Below are 18,011 nucleotides of genomic sequence, written 5' to 3'. Positions count from 1 at the left end.
TCCACGTTCTCCTCCTCCTCCTCCTCCTCCTCCTCCTCCTCCTGCTCCTCTTCCTCCTTTTTCTTCTTTATTTTTCCTTTCGTCACTTCCTATTACTATTATATAATATCCTCCTATTTTCATCAGTCCTCTTCCATCATCATCATCATCACTGTCACTCATTAAATTGTATAGAGTACAAAGCGTTTAAGAATACAGGCCATAGTGTTTATCTTATTATTCGTCCCTAAATCTTAATAAATGAACGACAGGAAGGAGCAAAAAAATAAATAAATAAAAAGAAATAGATAAAAAATAAAGATACGATTCTTAGTTTACCATAATAACGAGAGGGAGAGAAAGAGAGAGAGAGAGAGAGAGAGAGAGAGAGAGAGAGAGAGAGAGAGAGAGAGAGAGAGAGAGAGAATTCACTGCTACCCCAAATACCGGAAGAAGTAGAGCCTCGTAAAAAGGAAAGTAAAATAGATGCAAAAACAAAAGGAAAAGGAAAAGGAAGAGTAAAAAAAAAGAAAATGCTCGCGAGAATGGGGGAGTGGTGGAGTGTGAGGAGTAATGGGGGGCGGTGGAGTGAAGCCATGGGTGGAAATGTGGATAAATGGAGGATATGTTGAGAGAAAAGGCGGGGGTAATGGTGGTGGTGGTGGTGGCGGTGATGGTGGTGGTATTGGTGTGTGTGTGTGTGTGTGTGTGTGTGTGAGGGTCACTTGAAATTATTTTTATTTCTGAGAACACTCCATGTTTTTGCAAAGAATAAAACAGCCTGTACGTTTTTCCTCCATTTTCTTTTTCCACTTTCCTTTCCCTAACTGAAAAAAAAAAAAACACAAATCTGAAAGACAAGAGTATTTGTTATCCATCAATACACTATTTTCATCCTCCGCGATGGACAGTATTGATAGACAGGAGAAACAAACATGAGACAGCGTTAATTTCACGGGTGTAGGATGGGAGAGACAAAACCGCACAGAGACAGTGTAACAAAATCAGGCAAATCGAAAACGAGCAGTAATACAAGGGTGACTCAAATGTACGACAAGCTAAAGCGGAAAGAGCAATCAGAAAGCTTAAGTAAGGAACATATCCCAATTATCAGATAAAACTTTTAAACTTAATTTTTCCTCTTAGATTACAGATTATGAGAGCGTGAATAGTAGAAGAATATTAACATAAAAAGTGCAAGATATCAATCGACAAAATGTATTTTCTTCTTTTCCTTTTGTGTCGATATATATATATATATATATATATATATATATATATATATATATATATATATATATATATATATATATATATATATATATATATATATATATATATATATATATATATATATTTTTTTTTTTTTTTTTTTTTTTAAGTAAAATATGGTTATTATCAACGCACCACTCCTAAGAACTCTGAATAATATTTTACATATATACAATGGTTCTCCTTTAATTAAGGAACATATTCCAATTATCAGATAAACCTTTTTGATAAATTTTTCACTGTACTCTAACATTATGGATTATTAAAACATGAAGAGTAGAAGAATATTGATATAAAAAGTATACATCAATCGAAAACTATTTTTTAGTGTCTAGATATTTTTTTTTTTTTTAAGTGAAATATGGTTGTTATCTACGCACCACTCCTAAAACTCTAAAGAATATTTTACACATATACAATGATTCTTCTTTAAAGAGAGCACTGGATAGCTTAATGAATGATGTCAAATACCACGCTATCCAGATAAGTACTCAGGTGTTCTGTGGTTTCGGGAAACATCTGGCAACTTTTTAGTGCAACGAGGATGAGAACAAGACGTAACAGGATTGCAGCGAGTGACATATAAAATGTTACCTGAGGACTATACCATAATACAATGCCATAATGTACCATAATAATACCTTGATGTCCATACGTATACGCATAATAAATAGAGAAGTAATCAGATCAAGCACAACACACACACACACACACACACACACACACCCCACACAGTACCGCACACCGCTCACGTCCAATCGTTATCACAGACTTACACAGCCACACGAGACACAACAGCATAAACACACCCAGGAGAGAGAGAGAGAGAGAGAGAGAGAGAGAGAGAGAGAGAGAGAGAGAGAGAGAGAAAGAGATAAGTTTGACCAAGGAAGCAAAGAAGATAGACAAACAAATTGAGGAAGAGGAAGAGGTGGGAGGTGGGGAGGGAGAGGAAGGGGAAGGAAGGGAGGGAGGTAAGGGAACGGGAAAAAAAAAATATATATATATATATATATATATATATATATATATATATATATATATATATATATATATATATATATATATATATATATATATATATATATATATATATATATATATATATATATATATATACGAGTATATATATATATATATATATAAAGAAAAAGAAGATAAGACTCACTCGTGACGCTGGAAAACTTGTCAGCAATTTAAGAAAACTTGGTTGTAGGACGAGACATGTACCCCTTCTCTCTCTCTCTCTCTCTCTCTCTCTCTCTCTCTCTCTCTCTCTCTCTCTCTCTCTCTCTGTGAATTACACCTCTTCTCCCGTTCTCACATAACAGAGTGCAACAGACTGTATTACGGCACGGTGGGCAAGACATATGAACTGCAGGTGTTGTGGCCGCTCAAGACGAGACGAGGCCCCGTGTGTAACCTGACGCTGGTGGCTGCCGGGGGCCCGCATGGAGACCTCATTCAGCTGGCCTTTAACAAGTTCACCTTGGGCAAGTTCATTTCGCACACTGATCATGGCTGTCCACACGGTCACATGCAGATCATTGAGAACCAGAGGATGTACAAGTAAGTGTGGTCTGTCATGTTGTCCCAGTGAGGTAAAAGGTGAGGGTGGATGTGAGGAAAAGATAGTAATAGGATGATGAAGCAATTATAAGGTATGTCATTCTTATTGTTGTTCCTTTGTGAGAGGTAATGTGGGATACGTAAGATAACAATAGTAATTATGATAATTGGGATAAGTCATGATACCATAGCAACTACGAGTACATACAAACATACAAACAAATGCATAAATAAGTGCTTACGTACATACATCCATACATACATACATACATACATTGAAAAAAAATTTTCAATACAAGACTGCCTTCTAAGTGCGGTGTATACTGACACAACATAACACTTTATAACTACAAAAATCGATGATATGTGAGCACATTTGTCTCTTTCTCTCCCATCGCCCCACCTTCCTGCCTCACCCCCCCTTCCTCTCTCTCTGATTCTCCTCCATAAAGACTTCAGCTCAAGAATCCTGAGGCACCCGCAGACTTGACTTCCAGATGAGGGAATGCGAGAGAAAACGTGCATCCCTCGCACGCAAACTCAAGAGAGGGACTCTGCTCAAGTTCACAGAATTATATGCCCAGCGGGAGGCGTTGGTGCGTTATGGGAGACGTGCCCGATCCACCTGCGGGGCGTCGGTGAGGAAGAAGGGAAGGGAGGGTTACGTGGGCGTGGCTGTTCTCCTTTAAAACATAAGTACGACAACAACCGAAGCTGTGGTGGTTTAATAGTTAAAGCAAAAGTAATTTAGTGAGTATTCCGCTCGCTACGCCTCGCCACGCCTCACCTCGCCCCCTGCTGATGCTTTTCACTGTCGATTCACTGTTTCCTTCCTTTCAGTGTTCTGTGTCCGTGTCAAACAGAATGGAGTTAAGAGACATGTCCCTAAAGCCGCAAGGACACACCACAGCCCCAGTATTCCCGCAAAGACACGCCGCATCCGCCTCATCCCTTAATAATGCAAGGCGGCAAAATGTTCGCGGCAGTCAGTGAACAATGGACGACAGCCCGCAGTGCGGACACTCCCCCCCTTCCGTGGGTAGTGTACGCCACCGCCCCGGGCACACCCACTACTCCGTGATGGTGCGCGTGCTGCGTGCCCAAGAAAATGACGATTAATATACTCATAAACCGCTACTGTTCACCCTCCTCTCCTTGAACACACACACACACACATAGATTGTATTCAATCATACTGGATCACTGGATAGCATTTTATTTATTTTTTCCTTATTAATACCTGTTATCATTTTTATAAGTCGTAATATTGCGAAGTTACGGCACTGGTTTAGAAGCTTTCGTATTCCTCATCTATTATGCAATTTGAGAGAGTGAACAAAATAAGCAGCAGGAATAGGATCTTTCAGTCATGTTGTCGCCGCCTCCCCAGCGCCGCGAGTCCTCACTGGGTCTTGTTCTTGCATCCCACACAGCCTGTCTGAAATGCTAGTTGGGCTAAATGTGCAGCGTTACTCACCGCTCCTCTCCCTTGCAGGCCGGGCTTTTGGTGCGGGGACGGCCTTGGACTGGCCATATATTACTCCGAGACGCCCTCCGTGTCCGTCATCATCACGCGGCTCCCGACCGTCAACGACCTCACCGCCCTCGACGACTTCCCGAGTTTCTACGTCAAGATGACGTACCAATTTCTCCGCCGAGAGGACGCTGTGGTGCGTTATGGGAGGCAGGCGCATCCCAAGTACCTGGGCCTGCGGGACAAAACAACGGTGTGCAACGCCTTCTTCTCCAACTGTGACCAGCAGCCGTGCTACGTGCAGTCCCCGAACTTTCCTGGCATGTACCCGCGCAACACCACCTGCTACTACCACCTGAGGCAAGCCAAGACGCCCGCCGGCACGAAGGCCATTATGGTCCTCAGCCAGAAAGACGGACGCCTCGTGCACATCAAGAGTCAGGCGCAGCCCCACGACACGGCCGAGCGGCACCTCAAGCTGTATGGGGACTGTTACTACGTGGGGGACTACGTCCGTGTGTACGACGGCAACTCCACCACCTCACCCGTGCTCATCACCTTCTGCCGCGGCGACATCGTGCCGGAGATCGTGTCCTCCGGGCCAGACGTCCTCATAGAGTTCACCACCTCGGCCTTCGACAAACCAGTGCACGAGATGCCGTGGACACACCTGGCAGGATTTGAGCTGAAGGCGGAGACCCGCTTCATCCCGCAAGACGCCATTGGGGAGGACTGTCGCGTGGTGATCCGCAGCAGCGACAACAGCAGCGGCTGGGTGGAGGGTGCTAGCCACAGCGTGCCGCCCAACACCACCTGCGTGTGGCAGTTTCTCGGCTCGCCCGACCAGGTGGTGTGGATCACCTTCGTGTACTACACCAGGACCACGCAGCTGGCCAAGCTGCAGGGCAAGCTGTGCACCACGCAGCTCACCATCGCAGACGGGGTGTGGCCGAATGGTACCACCATCGATACCCACTGCCGCGGCTCCGAGATGCGCACTTGTCACCGGGCACGCCGGCTAAGGGAGGACACCCTCGCCAGACCCTGTGATAGGAACGAGTCTTACGTATCCAGCGGCAAGAGCCTCAGTGTGTCTCAGTTTTACGGGGACGGAAGCATTGTCACCAAAGTCTCCTTTCTGTTCAGGTAAGAATTAAATCAAAGATCTCCCAGCATTCTTAGGAATATCTTTACCCTCGCCCGCACACACACACACACACACACACACACTGACAACACCCATAGTACTAAATTTCCATTCCGAATTTCTCTTACGGCGGGAGCACGAAAAAATCATTAAGGACCGCCTCTCTCCAGGTACGAGTTTGTGGACCGGCGGCAGGCTGGGGAGTGGGTGGACGACCCCTGCACCCGCGTTATCCGGAGCGACGGCGCGTCCAGCGGCAACCTCTCCTTCACGGCGCCGCGGGACGTGTTCCTGTACGGGCGCGGTGGGCGGTCAGCAGTGTCGTGCTCGTGGCGCCTGCTGGGTGCACCGGACCAGGTGGTTCGCCTCACCATCACCAACCTACAGACGGGATCATCGGGGTGCCGCAGAGAGGTGAACCGGCAGACCAAGGCGCTGCGCTGCCTGCCTGGCGCCGCCACCCACATGTCCATGTCGGTGTCCGAGTGGCCGTGGGCCAACGTCGAGCTGCCGCTGGCGTGCGTCTGTTCCCAGGACGACATTCCCCTGACGGAGGTGTCCCACGGGCCAGACCTCACTCTCAACATGACCATCCGTGGCATGCTCACCCACGAGGACTACACGCACTACTCCTTCAACGCCACTTACGAGTTCCTGCAGGCGCCGGGGTGCATCGGAGCCACCAGGGTGCTGACGGGCGCTGCGGGGGAGGTGGTGGCCTCCTCCTCCTCCTCGGACACAAAGACCAAGTGCGAGGGCTTCCCGTGGCTGCTTAAGACGCCGCCCAAACACGCGCTCTTCCTCACGCTGCCCCGCGCCAGCCTGGACAACGGCACCTGCGCCTCCGATACCAGGCTGTTTTTTCACGTACCCGGCCAGGCAGACCCGGTGCTAGGCGTGTGTCCCGCAGCAGACCCCGCCGCCGCCATCACCTTCTTCTGGCCGCCGCCCTCCTCCACACCGCGCCTCCCGGGTCAGACCACACCCGGCGAGGAGCAGGAGGTCGAGGCTACAGAACAGAAAGATGACACTGACGACACGTCCTCCGTTCATGAGCTGGACCTACGAGAGCCAGGTGGTCTCGGTTCGACGCTGGTGGTGGCCTGGCAACCTCGCAGCGCCTCGCAGCTTCGCCTTCGGTGGCTCACCACCTGGACTCCCGGTGGCCCCGCAGAACAGGGACGCCTCCTATGGCGGTCTGGTGCCGGGGCGGCTGAGGAGTGGAAGGAGGAGCCAAATCACGCTCCTTGCAAGGAACTGTGCCCAGAAATCCAGGCGTGCATCCCCTCCGAGCTGTGGTGCGACGGCCGCCAGCACTGCCCCAAGGGTGAGGCGACCACCGGCCTTGGCTGGCTCCCTGCATATCTTTTTTTTGTTCAGTGACACCATATCGCTCGCTCAGGTAAACTCTTGTTTCGCCTTTATTTCTCTCACATTCATCTCTTCCTCTCTTCTGCAGGTAGTGACGAGACCGTGGCTAACTGCCTGCTGGAGCGCATCCCGTGGCTGTACCTCACCATCGCGGTCCTCACCCTGCTCACTCTGCTCTCCATCACCATCTCCGCCGTGAGCCGCCACCGCCAGCAGAAGGCCAAGAAGCGGCAGCAGGACGCCAGGAGGGTGTCCACGCAGGAGTCGATCCTCCCAAAGGAGAAAAGTTTAAGTGCCTATGCTCTCGACTACACCGACATGGACTTTGAAACGACCGTCTGAGGTGTGCCCGTGGCGGCCCTCTGGCTCCTGTGTGTGGCTCGTGTGTGTCACTGGCTGCTGAATGGTGCGCGTGTAGTGGCCCCCACTTGGACTTGGACTTGGTGTCTATCTCTCTCACGGGTGTGGCCAAGGACACGTCTTTGGCTGGTGCTGTGTGTGTGTGTGTGTGTGTGTGTGTGCAAGGTCAGTCTCATCCTCCGGCACGCCCCTCCAATCGGGACTCCTCACGCCTGCCGTCTACAGGAGGCGTCGACAGGAGGCGCCGCAGGCCAAGATGGGGAGAATCCGCGCCCTGTCCAAGGTTTATTAGGTGCGAGGGTGCCGCGTCCCTATCGATTCCCTCATTTCCTCACTACCTAACATATTTCCTATACTTGCGGGTTCGGACTGTTATCAAATTATTGAGAAACGCTGGAGCGCAAAACTAAGCACTCCAAATTGAGGAGGCGTGGATATTTCATCGCTATTTTTTTACATGTACATATATATAGAGTCCAGTCTTAATTTAAGTGTGTTCCTCGATTTCAGTCGCCAGTTCCCGAATGAAGACGATACTCAGCCAAAAAAAAAATATATATATATATATAAATAAATAAATAAATAAGATATGAGAAAGTCTCACAAGTGGAAAGAAATAAGCTAAAAAAATCCTTGAAAATGAAACAGTGAATAAAAGCTGAAAAAAAAAGAAGGAACGACCAAGAGGAGTAGAAGGAGGAGTATTAAAAAGTGGAGAGCAGTTTTAAAGGTCTAAAAGCGAATGAAGCAAGAAACCCAATAAAAGGAAAGCTAGAAAAAAAACAAAAACGAAATGCGATAAGGGAAAGATGATGAATATGAATACTGAAGTTAATATCCTATCCATTGTAACCTGTGCTCACCTGACCAGATAGTGACTACGGCCTAAACACGAGACAGAGACACTTGCACCTCCCTTTGCAACTTGAGGAACAGCATACACGTAGTTCTCTAGTGACAGACGGATAGATCTGAGGGAGGAAAGGAGGGCAGGAAAGGGAGACATTAGGACGATTTGATTAAAAGGACAATAAGTATCGAGGGTCTTATGCTGAAGAGTTAGGGGAAGGTGAGGTAAGGGGAACATAGCAGAAGGTAGCAGAAGGTGAGGGAAGGTGAGGGAAAGTGAGGGTTAAGTTAAAGGATCAGAAGGTTGAAACGAGTATAATTTAACATATCAATCCCTTTGTCAAGACAGTTTGATGAGTTACAAGTACAATGAAATGATGAGTTGCAGGTGCAATGAAATTATTAAAGAAAGATGTATATGTGAATAAGTAATTCCATGCAGTATTTGCGCTCATTTCACTAAAGTATCGAAGAAAAGCACGTTTCGTTGATAGGTTTTCAATGTTTTAACTCTATGTGAATGAAGTAAGAAAGATGCCTCAGTGAAAAATAAGTAAATGAAGAAACCGTTACATAAATAAGAAACTGTCAAATAAATAAGAAAGTTAAATAAATAAGAAACACTTGCATAAATGAAGAAACAATTGCATTAAAAAATCTGATCTTCACAAGCATCGCAGAACGTTCGAGTGTTTAAACAATACACGGTGAAGGAAGGCAGGAAGCTGTGTGTACCAGGTTAGGGATACTGTTGCATTATTCAGAGGAATGAGCATCGGCTGATCTTAGGATTGGGAGCACCGGGATCCAGCTGACAGGCGGCCATCCTCATTTTTGTGATGCTTCCTTTGTGGTGTTTGGTGCTGTCTGAAATTGTTTCTTGTTTTGGCTGGTTTAGTTGAGCACACACACACACACACACACACACACACACACACACACACACACACACACACACACACACACACACACACACACACACACACATTTATCTATCTATCTATCTATCTATCTATTTATCTATCTATCTATCTCTCTACCTAACTGTCTATCTATCTGTGTGTCTGCCTAATTATTTATCAATCTATCAATCTTTCCCCCATTCATTAATCCTCTTTATTTACCATCATTTATTTACATCATTCCCTTACCAGCACAGTCCATCCCATTATACTCACAAAAGTCAAGGAAAAATAACAAAAACAAACAGATGCTTGACCTAAACCAACGCCATTAAAATCCACAAGATAATCCCTAGCGCATCACCATAAGGACCTGTAAACACAAGCACTGCAGCGGGATGAAGAATGAAAAAGAAAACGATCCTGTCATTTATATTCCCTGACAGGCGGAGGACGAACTCAAGACAGCAAGGATGGGCAGAGATGAAGGAGACGAAGCGGGTATGAGATCATAGAAAAAAAAAAAAAGGCTCGTAAGTGAGGGACGTGTGAGACTGTGTGAAGAACGAAAGAAAGGGAACGAAAGGAGGTACATGCGAAGAGGGGGGAGTGAGGTTGTGTGAAGGATGAGGGGAAAGAAAGGGGTACATGAAGGTTTATCTTTGCTGTAGAATGTAGGGTGTAGAATGTAGAGTGTAGGGTGTCTAGTAAAGGTACTGTATAAACTCTGAGAGGGTATCAGTTTAGGTGTGAAGGCTCAAGATAGGTGATGGTAGAAGAATCTTGTATTAGAGAACAGACAAAAATTCAGGACATCTTGAATGAAGTTTAGAGAAAAAGAATAGTGGATATGGGAAAGTTATATCAGGCTCCAGGTAGAAGTAGAAAGTAAACAATTATATTATATGACAGTAGATAATTGGGAGTTATAAAAGAGCAATCTCGGAGCACTAAAAGGAAGGCACGACGGACAGACAGACAAAAGAACTACTAGATGGAGAGGCGAGACAAGAAGTGTTGCTGGTGTAGCCTGGAATAGACAGGCAGTCCACAGAAATGGGTCGAGAAAAGACTGGGAGAAGCCTTGTCCTACTGGGGAATCATAAAGACTAATGATGATGACGATGATGATGACGGTGATGATAATGACGATAATGATGAAAGGAGGGAAAGGAAGGAAGAGTATATGACCACAAGAAGGCGTAAAATCAGGTAGGCAGGGAAGCTATGCCACTAGAGAAGGGCTCAAAGGGTAAAAGGGGCAGATATTGAGTTAAGGAATCAGGTTAGCGGTGGGAAAAGATGCGAGCAGGTGAGGGAAAGGAATAAAGAAGAGATGAAGGGAAGTAAGCGGGAGGTAAATTGGAAGTGGCAGCGAAAGTAAATATTCTTCTATCCTCCCATCGCAAGGAGTTTTACGTATAAGAATATGCAAGCAGGGCAGAAAACTATTCATTATTTTCATGCGGACGTAATGAATCAAGGGATCTGAGCTGACATACTGAAAAAAGTCAAGAATCCTTTTTCATTAATTATATATCTCAGTGGATGCGTTTATTTATTTATTTATTTTTATTTATATATTTTTTTCAGAAGCCCTTACAAGGAAGTACAAAATTTCCTTTATTAAAATTTTGGTAGATAAAGAGATTCAGATTTAAATAACGACGAAAATAATTAAATAAATGACATCAAGCAGCTGATATCCTTATTTCCATTGATCTTTATACATTTTTTAGCACAGCCTATATAAAAACAACAAAAAAAATAATAATAATAAATAAAGCGAATGAGAACATATAGGAATAAATTATGACAATGCAAAACAAGATTATCCGTTACGAGTCAATATGGTATACATTATCTTTTTCCTTTACAAATGATAATACATACTGCACATGTAGTTCAGTAATAAGTATGGTAAAGCGTAAAACGTTGCACAAGAAAACAATGCATCTCTTATCCTTGAGGGCTTTCAAGTTTACATTTATGATACTGGGAAGCTGCACAGGCGAGCAAAGTGGAAGGAAAACACACAACCATGAGGCAGACATTAATTCATGAGCTCTATAACTTTATGGACGAGGATTAAAGAAAAATCACCCTTCAATATTGATGAAAATTACAGAAAATATCGTGCATCTGACGAACAAATACCGAACTAATAATAGCGATAACAACAACTCAGTGACGACGAGGCGTAAAAGAAACGATGTGCATAACATTAACAATAAGAAAACACAAAAAAAATAATGAAAACTGGAACTAAAACGCAAATACAAAACTTTAAAAACGATAACAACTCAGTGAAGATGAAGCGTAACAGAAACATGAACATGACATTAACGATATGAAAACTTACGCAAACCTGAACGAAGACTAATGAAAACTGGAATATGAAATCAAAAAGAAAATATTAACTCGAGTGAAAACATCAAAAGAGAACGAGGAGAGAGGAAGCGCTTATTACAACAGTTACCGGGACACACCTCGATAGTGACATGTATATAATTATCCATTTTTACCTAGCAATGGGGCACAATTTTCCTCCATTAACATTATTACACAACCATTATCCTCGGTGTCTTACATTTTCTGTGTGTACAATGATAACAAAACAAGAAAACGTGTATTTTCCTAACCAACACCGACTTGTATTACATTTTCCTCATTTACGTAATCGTTTTGGTGTATTTCCCGTATTTCCTCGTTTCTTCATTTGTGTCATCCGTATTTTCATTTAGAGACGAAGAGGGAGAGTGTAAAAGGATCATTCGAAGCCTCATATGTGGCGAAAAATTAGAACTTTGAGATATAAAGCTTCGAATTCCGTTTCAGACACTGTGTTGGTGTTTCATTTGACGGGGTTCAAGATGAAATGAAGCAACGGCCGCCATGCTCTAGCCTCCGCCCGCTGCTCTTCATTATTAGCGCAAAATAAATGAAGCAGCAGCAGCAGCATCGCATATGACAGCAATTTCTCAATGTTAGATCACACTGTATTAAAAACTCATTCGTCGTGGAGGTCGAGGACAATTGTGACAGTGAAATCCTCTCCCGGTGATGTGTGTGTGTGTGTGTGTGTGTGTGTGTGTGTGTGTGTGCTTGACTTTTAGATTAATGTGATTTTCGGGATGTTTCAAGATTTTTAGGGATATCGGGTGAGTTTCCAGGCCCGGTCATCCCGCACCCCTTATCCTTCCCTAATCAAACTTCGGGGTGAGACTTTATCTCCCCACCCATCCCCCATCTCCACCACCACCATCACCACCAACACCACAGTCCCTCCGATCCTTCTCCACGTCACACCTACGTGCATCATTCTCTTCTAACACAAATGCGTGCAAAAGTACATGAAAATTAATTTGAACAGCTGACTACACTTCATTGGCAGGCAAACAACTTCACAAAATTCACATCGGAATAAAGTCTTGTGTGTGTGTTTTGCTTCACGTCACTCAAACTTCTCGCATGAAATGATTTAATGAGTGAAAATTCTGCAATTCCCGTGTAATTATTTAGAGCAGGGATTGCCTCGATTCCATAATAAGTCTTTCCTTCTTTGAAGACTGGTGTTGAGGAAGTAATAGCAAATGTCACCTCTCATTTCAACAAGTAACAAAATTGTGACCTCTCATTTGAACAAATACTAAAAATGTTATGTCTCATTAATTCTGAGGAAGTAATCAAAATATGGCATCTCATTTGAACACATAATAAGAATGTCACCTCTCATTTAAACAAGTAATAAAAATGTGACCTCCTCATTTTTACAAGTAATAGAAATGTGACCTTTCATTAGAACAAATAATAAAAAATGCTACTTTTCCTTATGACATCAGAGTGAAGACATATTAAGAACAAACGACGTGCATATCACTGAGATAATTAATTAACCTTTAGAGGCGCACGTCGAGGAAGTAATGAAGTTGCGCCCTTTCATTTTAACCTTAGTGACGGATAAAACTACGCATCAGTTATTACTAAACCACCGAGACAGGAGGAAAGAATCCAAAAGGTCATTAATCTAACCAGACTCTTTATTTAAAGATCTGCTCTTGTGACGTGAAGGTGAGGGCAAAGATATCAAGAAATGACAGATAAAATATTACCAAAACACGAAGAGAAAATGCAGGGAAAGAAACAACGACAGAAAGGTCATTAATCTAATGGGGTTCTCTATTTAAAGGACTTATCTCTCCTGACGTGAAGGTGAAGGCAAAAAATATTAAGAAATGACAAACAAAAACGTTACCAAAACACAAAGACAGAAAGTCAGGGGGGAACTAAGTTTTAAAAAAATAGATAAATAAAGCAAAGGTCAATCTAACAAAACACAATAATGGATATTTCACTCATTATAACTAGCAAGCGAAACAAAAATAAATTATGCAAACTGTTACTTCCCCTACAAAAAATAAATAAATAAATAAATAAATAAATAAATAAATAATAAAAATAAATAACAAAACAAATAAGTAAATAAAAACAGAAAACTAATCATACTGACCACCTGATTACAAAGAGAAAACAAACCTAAGAAAACTAAGTAAAAAAATACATGGCTCACTAATAAACACAATGAACTCCCTTTGTTTTCTTATCTAACACGAATCAAACCTTCCCTTCCCTCCCTTCCTCCCTCACCACACCTCTGCCTTCACGCCGCTCCTGTTCACCGCCCTCGCCTCCTCCAGCTTCCTCCCCGCCACGCAACACACAACACTCAGTTACGGGCAGCTATTTTTATATCACTGTTCCTCTCTTCCCTTTGTGGACGGATGCTGCTGAGGGTCAATCTATGGGAGGCTTGTTTTCCCATTTTTTCTTTGGTATTTGCACGGTTTACTGTATTCTCTCTCTCTCTCTCTCTCTCTCTCTCTCTCTCTCTCTCTCTCTCTCTCTCTCTCTCTCTCTCTCTCTCTCTCTCTCTCTCAATGTTTATGATACAATTCATTTCAGTGTTACTTTCTATGTGTTCATCCTATATTACTACGTCAAAATGTAACTAACATTTTATACTTGTTTGTACAAATGAATAAAAATATCTCTTATATTTCCCAAAAAGAATGTTTGGTATTGCTTATTATCCTAAAATAAACGAAGCAGCGGTAGAAGATATCACTCTCATGGCTAACTGGACGGTAACAAGTAACGGGGGTATTTTGGAAACAGCCAATTACTAACAGATTATCACATGACTAATAGATATCAGGAGAGCCAGGTGTCTACCACAAAAGTAACAGATTATGAGGATAGTAAGGCAGTGGACCATACGTGAGTGTTGTGAAAATAAGCCATAATGGTAATGATTACTATTCTGGACGAAAACGTGGTGAAGTGACAGGACTAGAAACCTGGTGGACGCTAGGGAAAGCAGGGAGCCATTACATGGATCGTAGAGGGAAGCTACGGATCTGAGAGGGTCAGACCAGGCGACACAGGGAACGAAACAGCTCATCTTACCGGGTTGTTGTTTGTAAGTAGAGTTTAAAAATTTGCAGTGCAGTTCGTCGCATCTCATATAGGTAAGATTAAGTAGGTAGGAAGAATTTTTGTTGGTTATTATTATGGTTTGAGTTTATCTAATATATAAAACTGGCCGAGTGTCACGTGTTGAAGTGAAAAAGCTATCCAAGCATTGAAGTCTGTAATAATTCTACTGGCTTTCTCCTAAAAGTCCATAACTGTGAAAAAAAATTCAAAAATTTTTGTGACTAAGAATTTTCTTCTAAGATTACAGAATGGTGAAAAGAATAATAATAATATTGATATAAAACGTACATATGAATAGTATGTATGTCTTTTGGCCTTAATTTCCTTTAAAAGTGAAACTAAACTCTTAAAAGAATTTTTCATATAGGTACATACAATGGTTCTTCTTTAAGTAAGGAACATATCCCTATAATCAGATGAAAATTGAGAAAACATTTTTTTCACATTTTTCAATTAAGGACTGGTACCTCAGTAGGCTTGTTTTTTCTTCCTTTTCTGTTATTCTAGGCCGGTATCCATCTTATATGAGCACACACGCACACACACGAAGGTGAAACAAAAAAAAAGACATGATAGATGTGTCGAACTCCGACTGAGAGTGATAGAAATGTTCCACCTGCCAAATACTACAATGAAAAATATGAACCGCGTACTAGGGCGGCAAAAAAAGAAAATAAAAAATAAATAAATAAAAAAAATGGGTGCCACATTCCGAGGGTAAAATATATATGTTGCCACACTGCAGGAATGAAAGTTGCCGAAAAAAAGGTCATCAAGTGGTTGGTCACCTTTACCTTCATGTCTGTCACTCTCTCTCTCTCTCTCTCTCTCTCTCTCTCTCTCTCTCTCTCTCTCTCTCTCTCTCTCTCTCTCTCTCTTATTAGTTTATTCAAATTTTCTCCTCATATTTGAGTCTCTGAATTTTTTACTTCATATTCAGTTTTCATTCCTAATTTTCTCTTTTTACATTTTATTGATGCACGCAATCTGTTTTTTTTTTCAAATATTCTTTTATTTGTGTTTGTATTTCTTTCTCGTTCGCAGATTCAAATATTTTTTCTTCTTTAAAATATTTTTTCCTCTTTTTTTTCTACGTTTGTTATTCTTGTGCGTACCTCTGTTTTCTTTTCTTTTATTTAATTTTCTTTCTTTTATGTTCGCTTTCATTATATCAATTGTATTTAATGTTCTTTTCACGTACTTTTTTGCTTAGACTTTTCTACTTCAACTGTGCATTTAACTTATTCTTTTCGTCCTTTTATCCCCTGTCTTTTACCCCTCGCCAATCCTTGTTTTACATTTACTCTCTCTTTCTCTTTCTGTGCCTAACACCCATAGCTTACCTACGCCCCTTAGCCAACGCCCTTCACGCAATTTTCCCTCTTATTTCTATTCCATTTCCCGCGTCACACTTTCCATTTTCAGGCCTTTCCCTTACCAGTCAATTTTCAATACAACTTCAACTTTCAATGTCGACCTCTCACTTCGGATTATTCCTCTGTTCCATATTTCAGTTGATTTTGCTCGCCCTTATTCTGCCTCGCGTTTCCCTTGCTATACTTCATCTTTACTCTCGTTTTATTCCACGCCCTTCAGCTTACCGGCGACCTGAGGGAGAGGCGGGGCGTGAGGAGGTGGGTGGCGTGGGGCTGAGGTATTAACGGTGCCACGGGGATTGACTGGGCCACGCTGTATGCACCTAATACTTGAATCCATGCGTCACTCCCCTGTGCGTGCCTTCGTAGCGTTTCCAAGTGCCCTTTCCTCCTCCACTTGCTGCTCCTGTTCCTCCTCTTTCTCCTCTTCCTCCTCCTCCTCCTCCTCTTCCTTCTACTGTTGTGCCTTTTTTTTTCATTTTTTATTACTTTTATGATTCTTCTCTTCATCCTCCAGACGTTTCTTGTGTCCGTTTTTTCTCCCGTTGTTTTTGTTGTTGTTGTTGTTGTTGAAGCTTCTTCTTCTTCTTCTCCTTCTTCTTCTTCTTTTATTAACTGTTCCTGCTTCTATTAATTTTTCATTCTTCAATTTTCACGGTACCAATTTCCCCCCCTGCAGTTTTTTTTTTTCTTTTAACTTTCCTTCTCTTCCTCTCCCTTTTCGTTTTTATCATCTCCTTCTCTTCCTCTTCCTCTTCCCTCAAGGTGACGTAAACAAACCAAAGAAGAAGGATCCCAGTAAACATGTTTCCGGGAGGAACAAGGCGCTGAGGACATTAGAAGCACGAAAGTCATTGTAGCGGGGTTATGAGAGGCGCCTAACCCCACCTACCCGCTAACCCTTGACGCCCTCCTGCCACCGACACTCTCCCCCCTGTCCATCTAATTAAGTCGTTTCTTAAGGGCGGCGCGTCTGGCTTCAGGCGGTAATTTCGTCCTCTTGATCGGCTCCGCTTGGATCTACAACGCAAGTATCAGCCATTTTGTGAGCGGTGTGCGAGCCTACATATCCCTCCTCAGGTTTGATGGGAAGGCGCATTACGTAAACTAAGGCTGCATGGCTCAAGGCTCGGATCTCGCTATTCAGAAAGCCTACGAAGAAGAATCCCGCATGAGGTTATGGTGTCTAATTCCACTCAACATTCTGAAACGATTCCGCGTCTTACGCCCGTATTCAGAAACATTCTGCTCTCTCACCACGACTAATTTCAAGGGCCACAGAGACGATTACCTGGGTTTTCAAGAATGCTTCTCCTTTTTGATGATGTATAAATCTGCTTAATCTGTCACTAGAACCGTAAAAACACCTATAAACACCCATCTACCTTTAACTAGAGCCTTTTGAAAGTACTGAAGGTTCGGTGCAGAGGTGTTTCTGAATATGTTCTTTAGTATTACGATTTTTGACAGGTTTTATTTTATTTGTTTTTATATAAGAAAGAGTCTGGCATAAGGCAACAGAAATAGGAAGATTTAAAAAAGGCCCACTGAGATACCAGTCCCCGAACAGAACAGCAAAATGGATTATCCAGAGTTGGAGGATGTGTCTTGAAACTTACCGCTTGAAAGAATTCAAGTCATAGGAAGGGGGAAATACAGAAGCAGGCAGGGGGTTCCAGTGTTAAAGTTGTTAACATTTTTCAAGGGTGTTTTGTTGATTCCAGTGATAGTTTGTTATGGATTTCTAGATTACCAATGGGGAGGTAAATCAGCGTGGTCTTTAAATTTAGTTTTCATGAAAACTCAAAAAACATTCCACAATACGGAGCCATCTCTAAGTCACTGCACAAACGGTCGCGTTGTTATCAAGATCTCGGTGTCTGTGTTCATTATATTCATCCAACTCAAATTTAGACTTTTGGGATTGCCACACTTTATTATTATCGAACTTTAACAAGAACAAAAAAAAAAAAAAAAAAGAAAAAAAAGATGGTGTTGTTTTTAATATACTTATGATTTCCAGCAAAACATTTCCGAGTGTAAAAGTAACAGCAAATGTCAAATATTATCACTTATCAATCAATCAAAAGTAAATAACTACTTAAATACAAGTTAGGATCAAAGTCAGTCGGAAAAATGAGGCAAAAGAAAACGGCACATTTACCTGGGGTACTAAACTCTGCTGGCACTATATTTGGCACGCGGGGAGGAAAAAA

General features: G+C 42.7%; 1 protein-coding gene across 1 annotated transcript in view; it reads left to right on the top strand.

The window, feature by feature from the left end:
• LOC135115885 (uncharacterized) overlaps positions 1 to 13,349 on the top strand; it is a 92,135-nt gene extending 78,786 nt beyond the window's left edge. The window contains exons 3-6 of the mRNA XM_064032980.1: positions 2,583 to 2,820; positions 4,316 to 5,440; positions 5,612 to 6,768; positions 6,901 to 13,349. Of these exons, the coding sequence (XP_063889050.1) occupies positions 2,583 to 2,820; positions 4,316 to 5,440; positions 5,612 to 6,768; positions 6,901 to 7,154 (2,774 nt within the window). The 3' untranslated portion in view covers positions 7,155 to 13,349. The remainder of the gene's footprint in view (positions 1 to 2,582; positions 2,821 to 4,315; positions 5,441 to 5,611; positions 6,769 to 6,900) is intronic.
• The last annotated feature ends 4,662 nt before the right edge of the window (positions 13,350 to 18,011 follow it).

The sequence above is a fragment of the Scylla paramamosain genome, chromosome 30 (genome assembly GCF_035594125.1).
Source record: "Scylla paramamosain isolate STU-SP2022 chromosome 30, ASM3559412v1, whole genome shotgun sequence".
Lineage (NCBI taxonomy): Eukaryota > Metazoa > Arthropoda > Malacostraca > Decapoda > Portunidae > Scylla > Scylla paramamosain.
This window is presented reverse-complemented; position numbering and strand designations above follow the sequence as displayed.